The sequence below is a fragment of the Ylistrum balloti genome, unplaced genomic scaffold, assembly GCF_031769215.1.
Source record: "Ylistrum balloti isolate Yb309-2 unplaced genomic scaffold, AGI_CSIRO_Ybal_v1 Utg370120, whole genome shotgun sequence".
NCBI lineage: Eukaryota > Metazoa > Mollusca > Bivalvia > Pectinida > Pectinidae > Ylistrum > Ylistrum balloti.
In genome coordinates this window covers 1,338,474-1,348,926 of record NW_026782137.1, presented here as the reverse complement: position 1 = coordinate 1,348,926, position 10,453 = coordinate 1,338,474, and the positions used below count along the sequence as shown (strand labels likewise).

The 10,453-nt window shown below is 33.6% G+C and overlaps 1 protein-coding gene across 1 annotated transcript; it reads left to right on the top strand.

The window, feature by feature from the left end:
- The first annotated feature begins 1,360 nt into the window (after nucleotides 1-1,360).
- On the top strand, nucleotides 1,361-10,170 carry LOC132550323 (DEP domain-containing mTOR-interacting protein-like). The gene is made up of 9 exons (XM_060214368.1): nucleotides 1,361-1,434; nucleotides 3,751-3,929; nucleotides 4,352-4,469; nucleotides 4,713-4,888; nucleotides 6,177-6,365; nucleotides 6,875-6,985; nucleotides 7,567-7,637; nucleotides 9,487-9,591; nucleotides 10,030-10,170. The coding sequence occupies exons 1-9, from the start codon at nucleotides 1,361-1,363 to the stop codon at nucleotides 10,168-10,170; spliced, it is 1,164 nt and encodes a 387-aa protein (XP_060070351.1).
- The last annotated feature ends 283 nt before the right edge of the window (nucleotides 10,171-10,453 follow it).

The following is a 10,453-nucleotide window of genomic DNA, read 5'->3' as shown; positions in this document are numbered from 1 at the left end:
ATTACAACAAGGAAGTTACTGATCGTACAATGATTGGTTTCTCTTCAGCGTCATAAATGGCCTCTGATTAATGTATTACATCAAAACAGACACGAGCGTTCCCATTGGTCATCACCTCAGTACATCCATGATTATCAGCTGAAAAAAAAAACAATGGTACGTATTAGTGATATATGTTATTGTTTCTATTCTTCACATTTTAGTAGACTTCCGAAAGATTTATGAAAAGATAAATTGATTACTAACAATGAAAAGGGAAAATATCGTGTAAAATGTATGAAATCCATAAACACTTTTATCATTTATAGTCAAAACGGTAATACTAGACAAATGGAGATGTTAAAACAAACAGTGAAATGGGAATGTGTCTATTTTATAACCTAACTTAGCAATACCACGCTTCCGGTCATATAACGCTAGTTAACAAAATGTAGTTTAATATACCTCCTCACACCTTTCCCGCTACTAACAGGTAGACTAAACTTGAACCTAGCTCCTTTTCTGTTATTCCGTATACCTTGATATCGTACAAGGTCATATTTGAATTCATTTTATGTTTAAACACCACGGTGTGAACTATATCACTATGACCTATATTTGTTACCTCACCGAGTTTGATTAAATGTTTACTGTAGTGGGATATAGGTATGTTTAACGTTATAGCTTACTATATCATTTTCTATAGTATTTCTGTCACCATCTATACAACACGTAGTCTAACTAAATCCATTGTATTTCTAACCATGTAGAAACTCTATGTGGTCGCCATCATGATCTCACTGAGAAATTAGTATTTTCTTCCTCGATATAAAATTAGGTCACAGTGTTCTCTGTTCGTTATCTATTATGCCTGGTAAATTGTGTAACTTTCGTTGTGGTGAATTGAGTTCTCATTCCTGAACATAATGACTGTGTGAAACCAAGATTGATTTGGCTGGTGTCGTCTATGAAGCCGAAGACGCTTCCCCATCCGGAACACTTGAATATATTTCCCTTATATTTTTTCAGCGGTCTCCGTGTAGATCTCCATTCAATAACATAAAATGAAATACGATATAGAATGAATGGGGTAAAGACACTAACAACATCTCGGACCGAAGATCATTATAAGCAGCAATATAATATATTGATGAGAACACTTGAGATAATGCGCACCAATGTATATACTGATAATCACTGCTTTGACCTTACAGCTGTAATAATAACCAGGCTGTGGTATCAGGTGCGGCCCAGATAACAGGTGTTCAGTTAACCCTTCCTCGTACCTATTTATTGCTTACCTGTATCAATCATATTCCACCTACACCCCAAACAACACTGACGCTGATTAGGACCGCACGTACGCGGGCTACAGACAGCCATGGAGGCAGCAAGGGAGAGGACGGCCAGCTTCTCTGAAAAGCATGAAATTTATCTCATTGGCGAACAGTTAAGGTACTTAACAAACATCTGTATTGTCTCACTAATTCATAAACAATATTTAAGTAGTCGATAATAAAGTTAGCTAGATTATTTAGTAATTTGTACCCTCAATAGTCGATATAATGATCACCGCTGTAAAATGGTTTGATTGGGAGTTTATACCTTAACGAGTAGATAATAATTCTTAATACAATGTACCCAACTCGTAAATAATTTAGTTTAAATATCTTAACTAGTTAACAATACAGTTCATCTAAAAAGCTTAGAGATGAATGAAACTCCAAAATTTCTAAATAGTTTTGTCTTGTAATGATTTAGCAATATGTTGCTGTACTTACGTGTAATGCGAAATATGCATTTTCACTGACTTATCTTAACTTTTTCGTGTATAACGAGTATTCTTGGTTACTTTCGAGGTGATATTTCTTTCCAGCAAATCTAATTTTTCCATTAAATACGGTACTGAATAAAAAAATGTCTCAAACTGCTAATTTTTTCAATTTGATTTAACAGCCGCAAATCTCCATCACAACTTTTTTCGTGACTTTATGCTTTGATACAAAATGTTTGGGATAATTTTTTTCATAATAACAGAGGAGGGGTCGCCTTGCTTGTTTTTTTTTTATCTTACTTTTCAACCACATGTCAGCTTTCACGTATATAAGTGTGTGGTTTATGGTGATAAGTCATTGAAAATTTTGTTGAATTTTGCCCAAAATGTCCAAAGTTATATTAAGGAGAAGTACCCTAGCAACGGTAAAACGTTGAAATTGTTGACGCGTCAACTACGCTAACACAAAATATAGTCCGTTAGAAAAAGTTTTTTTTTTTTTTTTTTTTGGCGGGGGGGGGGGGGGGGGGGGGGGGGGGGGGGGGGGGTACAATTATTGGTAACAGTTTATCAAAACGCAAAAGTCTATGGTGTTGCATGGGAATTTATTTTATATTGATACATCATTAACTAATTAGTAATTTTGCTCTCTCCGTTAATTCAATGAATTTGAATATATTGTAATGTACTAAGAGAATTGGTGCAGTGATAATACATACTTAACGTTTTTAAGAGAAGTTATATGCTTCCAGTAATGAAATAGAAGTGAGAGCTGGGTAGATTTAAACACGATTTCAATCTATGATGTATATTGGGATAAGATAATATTATGAACACGCCACTATATTTATCAAAGTGAATACATATACTAGATAACCACAAAGGACACCACTTACTGCACGTGTAGAAAACACGTGATGACAATAACTCACGATAATGATTTTTTTAATTGATAGATACACGTCAGGCATTTTTATCCGTAATAAATTCAACTATATTTTTTTATTTTTAAATAATTTGTAACGTCATATACGAATGAAATGTCACGTAGAATATATTCCATTGGCTTAACTGACATTAATATAGAAATTATTGCTCTAAGCCATGACATCGGATAATTTGGCCTCAGTTAAAAACTAACCAAGTGGTTCTCGAAAAAAAATCTCCCATTGGTCATTATCTTTGTTCTTAACAGGTAATAAAAACAGCATTTCACAATTAAAGACGACCATGGTAAATTGAAAACGACATTTTTTTCATATCAAATTCACAAAATAAAATGATATAAACACCTCACACTTTCATTGGAAAATCTGTCCATGTGTATTTCAATCCGATAGCACAAAGCTCAAATGTCATAACTATCATACTGGGTGTATAACAAATCTGGCTACATTCATCATTTTGCTGGCCAATTTCAAGCTTAGCAATTTTAACTTGATACTCCAATCTGTATACAAACAACACTATTTCAGTATCTGTGATGACTATAAGAAATGACACTGGGTGTAAGATAATCACGACCTACCGACTGTCTTGTTTTGACTAGACACACTATGTCTGGTCTGACATGTAATACAGTTGATCTCTTTGGGCTCTACCAACAGTGATAATAGAGAAGTATTATCAAGTCTTGATTAACCTATAGTTCGATCTTGCGTTATCTTATTCGAAATTTGTATTGAAATGTGTTATTCCTTAATACGTCATTGATCATAAATAACATAAGGAGTATTGGTATATCACAGATCTGTTTCGGGGAGAATTGGTAATTGTAATTATTGTTATTAACTGGTTTTACACTGACGGTATCTGTTTCTTTTTTCTATGACTAGAATTTCTTTATTTTTTAAAGTACATGTATTTCATATCCAAACATGTTTTGAAATTGAAATTGTAATTACGTTGACGTAAATGACTTTTGAATTTCAGTTGAAATAAGACACTAAATTGGTGACATCTGATTACTGAAATGAAGTTTTCACTCTATTATTTAGGAGGGAGATGCACGCCCACATGTTGATCCGAGACCGGAGATATCACCTTCGGAATTACCGCCAGTGCTTCGCTGGAAACGAGACCGTAGATTGGCTTGTTAGGTGTAAACACTGCTCCTCCAGGAATGCTTCGGTAGCGGGCATGCGCATTCTACAAAATTATGGAATCTTACATCATGGTGAGTAGGATGATAAGTAAGTCAGTGAATGGCGGCAAAGGGTAGTGTCATAATTCTTCAGAATAATTGAATCCATGTGTCGGGAAACTAGTACTAGAAGTATTGAAAGAAACGAAAGAAATGAACTTCTTGCATTTAAAGCTCTTTAATATTTGAATAAAATGTATAATTTTAATACGAATGTATTTCATATTGATTGCCATTCCATAACGATTAAGTCAATGAAAATGTCTAAATGTCTTTTAGTTTGGTATTTTTACTTTGTTTTAGAGAAACAGGGTACAATCCGTTATATTGTTCATTATAAGTATAATAATTATCCAACTCAAATCAAAATCCAAGATAATTAGATGAATCGTGTGATGTGATTTCAGCGCTGGTATTTCAGCTTAAACCATTTAATCACTACCTTATCATTTTAGTTTGCGATGATCACAAATTTAAGGACGACCAGCTGTTCTACAGGTTTAGACGAGATGACGATACGTCGATAGATAGAGATCTGATTTTATTTTACACAGGAGTCAGACTATATCTTAAGTAAGAATCATTGCCTTTTTGTTCACTGATGGTTAAACTACGGTTAGTATTTATCAAAGAAGACCGTTGTTTATGTTGGTCCGTCACGAATAAATAGATAAAACAATTTGAAATACATATAATTCGAGTACTATAAATCACAAATTTCAGGAAAAAAAACACATATCACATCATTTAATGCTGGGTTTTATCATAAATATTGAAGAAATTAGTATCATACAACGTACTCACCGATGATTTTAGAATGATGAAGAAGAGAGGATTGGTTCAAGACTTCATTCAAGGCGGACAGACATACCACAATGCTTTTATGGGCTCTCGGTTTGTGGAGTGGTTGATCGGCCAGAAAGAAGCTGCCACACGAGAAGACGCAATATATTTAGGCCGACAAATGCTGGAAAGTAACATCATACGACACGGTAAAGTTTAATATTACTACAACGTGTTACTGAAAACAACATCATACGACACGGTAAAGTTTAATATTACGACAATGTGTTACTGAAAACTACATCACACGCCACGGTATAGTTTAATATTACGACAATGTGTTACTGAAAACTACATCATACGACACGGTATAGTTTAATATTACGACAATGTGTTACTGAAAACAGCATCATACGACACGGTAAAGTTTAATATTACGACAATGTGTTACTGAAAACTACATCACACGCCACGGTATAGTTTAATATTGCGACAATTTGCTTCTGAAAATTACAGTAAACAACAAGGTATAACAATGTTTAATGTTACTACAGTGTGCTACTGAAAACTACATCATACGCCATGGTAAAGTTTAATATTACGACAATTTGCTACTGAAAACTACATCAAACAACAAAGTATAACGATGTTTAATGATACTACAATATACTACCTAAAACAACATCATTAGATAGGAAATAGCAATGTTTAATGTTACTACGATGTCATACTCAAAACAATATTAACCGACAGTGTACAAGCCGTTTAGCATTACCATAGTGCGCATTTGAAAACAGAACGGTATACAATGTTTGAAACTATAATGTTTGACTGCAAACAACAGCATGAATATGTTAGTGTTTAAAGTTGAAATATACTATCAAAAACATCATATCAGTAATATCGCAGGAAGCGACGTTGTTTAAAATTACAATGTGTTCGATTACGGGACACGTTACAACAATACAAACTACTATGTGCTATTCCAAACAACATTACACGTCATCGTATAACATTATTTTTCCAGTTCTTGACACGATGTTTTTCTTTTCGAATAATAATTCAGTATTTGTAACAATCTTGTGATACACATTGATCTATAATCAAATTGACGATATGATATTTACTCAATTCAAGAAGTTGCAATGAAAGATATCGTGCTTTACAATATAAAGAATTTGTGAAAATCTAAAGGTGTTTAAAAATAACGAACGCCATAAAAACCAGACTGTCGTTTCTCAAATTATGTAAATTAAACCTTGTACCTTTCAAAGCAAAACAAGGAATAAAACACTGAAAGGCGTTTTTCTCATAATTGAAAATAAATCTTTAAATTCATATGAAAATATTCAACATTTAGTAAAAAGACTGACAGTTCAAGAAAGTATATATGGACTAGTGGATTTTAAAAAAATACCACATAAAGTCATTAAAATGTCGCAACATACAACAGTTGAAATCAAATAATTTCATGTCACACCTTTGAACGTATTTCAGTGACTGACGACCATCACTTCAGGAACGCCGAATCTCTGCTTTACCAGTTTTCTATAGACGTTGACCGTCGGCGTATCCTAGCTGATGTTTTCAAATTACCATCACCAGTGAGTCGAGTTTCCTCCGTCAGATCATCGTTTTCCTCAATAGAATCACAAGAAGAACACGCTCTGCCAAAACCCATTGGTCGTAAGTCATGTTGTTTTACTTTCGTGTCAAATAATTTTTTTCCAGAGTAAAGCAGTTGAATAACAGTAGCAGAAAATTGGATTAGATCATACAAGTATTGACGGTATTCATTTATTTATTTGTTTTTGTTTGTTTTGTTTTGTTTTTTATTATTTTTTTTAATTCTTTCATACAAAATAATGATATGCAGTCATGGTAAATTAAACCACAGTAAATATATATTTCCTTTTTGCAATTCCTGAGATTTCTGTACAAATTCAGTTGCATCACTTTTCAGCCTTATTAAATGGTGAGTCAAGAAATCTTGGGTAACGAGGATCATATGGAAATACTATAACAGAAAGGTTTTTTCTTGAAATTAAAATGAATAAAAAAATCGAAACTTTCATTGTAGACAATATTCATAAATCAGATGATTTACTCTTTCAATATTATATCAACTATGACTATGATTGAATAGAACAAAGATCTATATAATGTTGATTTATTTGTGTTAAATATCCTCACAGATAACGAGGACATGGACGAGGGATTCAATGATTCATTAGACAGGAGTGGTTCCTGGTCTTCTGAAAATGAACAAAGCAATGAGCACGGGGAGGCAAACGGCCCAAAGTCAGGTAAAAACCATCTTTGTTCCAGTGGTATACACATCGCGGTGAGAAAACAATCATATAGCGGAGTCGCCATATATAGATAAATATAGGTAATAGGAGCCCATTATTCAAAGTAAGAAATATCTTAAGGAAGTGTTCAGTTTATGAGAAATTTCTGAAAATTAATAATAGGATTTTATGAGTTCCATTTCTTAATTCCTAGAAATCTTGGAACTTAATGTTATTCCTATAAGAATTAATAGTTGTGTTACTTTGTCTTAAGTTCATCAGTTTTAGACAACGGTTTGTGCTGTAACTAATTGCTTCTTTGGTTTCAAAAGTTCCGGCTCTTCGCGTCACCAAAGAGTTCTAGAAGGACAAAAAAACGATATGATGCAGTTTCCTTCGTTATTTGGCTCTGCTGTATCGATTACATATTGGTATAAAAAATAAATGAGAATATTAAAAGAAATATATTCATTGTAAATACTTCTTTGAATATTCTCATTTCTTTTTTAATACGATGAAATTGTATATGTAGAAATTGAAATGAATCGATCATAACCAATATCACTCCTTCAGTTCCTATATACTTTGCATTGCAGTAATGTTGCGCCAAGCCACTGCGGAGGAACTAGAATCGCCCGATACACCATATGTAAAACACAGAATGAGGGTAAGTTCCATCTAGGACTGGTTAGTGATACCAAGGACCGGGGTAAACAAAATACACTATAGAACTGGTTTGTTTAACGAAATCGATTAAAAAATGATTGTATATTTCATTCCTGTATCATTAATCGTGAGCGTATATAGAATGAAAAATCATATTCGGTTTTAGAAGAGGTATTACTTAATTTTATAATGTATGACGAAATAGAAGTAAACATTATCAGCAGTTTATATATGTAGACAGTAGGTATACAGGTAAACACAACACACCTCAATCTACCACAGCTGATTTGTGGTTTGTTTGTACACTCAATATGACTCGGCAGGTTTTGATAACTTGTAAAGATAACAGCATTAACATATATACTTTGACTTTTGTTTATCTTTTTATAATTTTATAATAGTATCGTGTTGTACACTGAAGACAACACATAGATCAACCAAACTATCATTGTTGTTTATCGGGATCACCAAATCTCTTTATCTGTTTAACCAGGATTCTGTTACCATATCAGGACACGACAGGGTCCAAATATTATACACTGTTAATGAAGTTTCTATGGTTTTGTTTAGATTTGTTTCAATACTTATGTCGCAGTAACTTCTGAAGCTTAATAGCTTAATCTAATATTATATATATATTAGCTACTGTACTACCGAAATAATCCCTCTAATATAACATACTTTATAACATTATTGAATAATAAATCACGACTGTTAATCAAGAGGATCGAATGGTTAACTCATTTATTCAGATTTAACAAATAAATTTTAAAAAAGACAAACAAACGAACAAACAAACAGCCCCACCCCCTCATATACACAAAAACAAGCAAAAAATATTCACAAACAGAAAAATTAAGTAAACGACATCAACATTCTGTAGAGCCATAATAACATTTTCAAATTGATGAAAAGTACACCGAGACCATAAAATATGATATCAATTGCAAACTTTTGACTCTTAACAGTAGATTGAACAAATATTCTCATTCTACACACGAATAATACAGCAGTGAAATTTGATTTCGTATAACACAATAAGTTATCCAATGTGGATCGTCACTAGAAATAGGGTTCACACCCGAAAAGCTGCTAGCGCGAAATACCTCCAGTACACGATATTATTTACAAATGTTTCATTTTTTCAAATATAGTATCTTAAAGAAAGACTGATTTGTATAAATAAGTATTACTACTAACCGACAAATAAAACAAATATGATTTTCTTTTTAACGATAGTGACATGGCCGCATTTATTGTATACGTCAGGTATTATTCCCTACGAAGAATAACTTATCATGGAAGGATCTCATTTATTGAGCATATTCAGCATTGGCGAATCTAAGCAAATCTTCCCGATGGTGTTCAATAATAGCGGGACATGTTTTTCGATTCGCATCAATACACGAAATGGACATACTTCGATATCAAATATATCCTGATCATAGAAGATCGATTTGTAGTGACGGATGTCAAAAAGTTTTCTCTTCGACATTTGTGACTAAATTTCTATAAAATGTATTGATATGTTACCCTTGTGTTACTTTACATGACATTATGAAGAGTTATATGTTTAACAGAATGGTTTTTTTTTAGAATTGAGTCTGTAAAACAACACAAACATTATTAGCGCCACATGGGGCTAACTCAGTGAAAATGTCTATTATTGAAATAATTTTGCTTTCAGAAGTTGAACTGGCCACTATACTCGCACACGACGAAGGTCAAAATCATGTAAGATATTTAGCTCGGAATGTCATGAGTACAATGAGACAAACATAGTGTAAATTGGTGGTATGCTGTATATAGTTTCGACGTGAAATGTTCCAGAAAATTTGTTTGATTTTTAGATTATCAGTGACTCTGTCGGATACGGATTTGTATTACGAGGTGATGGGCCGACATACGTCCAGACAGTAGATCCCACTGGACCAGCAGCTTCGGCAGGACTAAAGGTACATATATGTACATTAAGTCATTGACATTTAATATAGGGCAGTGATATTGGTGATACACAGCAGCTGACCTTTGATAACCTTATAAATGAAGCCATCGTTATAAATTCTTGTTATATCTAATAGTATCGCCATAAAATCCTTACATCTTAAGACATACACTCCCATCAACTCGTGTCTATCATCAGGCAGTAAACACTGGAACAAAGGGCAGTCGTTGATATACTTCATAAAGTGTATGGATCAATGATTAATATACTATCGGTGATGATGTTTATATGTCGGAGGGTGGGGGTATACCATGTTGCATATCATTTGATATAAACCACTCAAACATCCATATTGCTCACTCTGTTTGAAGATCAGTGGTAACGTATTGTATGATTTGTTTCATAGTCATAGTCAATGTAAGTCTTAATTTGCTTTCTTTGTCCACAGGTACGACAGTACGTTTACGCGGTAAATTGTGTGAATGTCCTAAGAATGAATCATAAAGATGTTGGTCGGACTATCATGTCAAATGAAAACGTTATCGATATCACAGTCTTAACACACAGACGGGACGTTGTGAAAGTGTGAGAAATATAGCCAGTGACAAGTATTACAAATGTCTTTGTCAATGATGGCTGTCTTCAAAAGCAGTCGTGACGTTACCAAAAGGAAGGATAACGTCAACGCGTGTGTTGTGTCTGATCAATGACGTCATGGTCGTGCAGATAACGTCATGACACAATGGCTAACATTTTAGTTCCGTCAAATGTGGCAAGCATGTCATTAGTGACTGTCAGTATTGGAGTCGCTGAGCACAGTTGTTGGCGTGTCAATCTATTTCCTTATTCTCACCACTGATTTGCGGAGTATA

What these genes read in the sequence shown, in the direction of transcription:
- LOC132550323 (XM_060214368.1), top strand. Translation starts at nt 1,361, where the DNA reads ATGGAGGCAGCAAGGGAGAGGACGGCCAGCTTCTCTGAAAAGCATGAA. An exon ending in TTATGGAATCTTACATCATG is followed by an intron (nt 3,930 to 4,351) that starts GTGAGTAGGATG and finishes TTATCATTTTAG; the next exon opens with TTTGCGATGATCACAAATTT. An exon ending in ATGTAAAACACAGAATGAGG is followed by an intron (nt 7,638 to 9,486) that starts GTAAGTTCCATC and finishes TTTGATTTTTAG; the next exon opens with ATTATCAGTGACTCTGTCGG.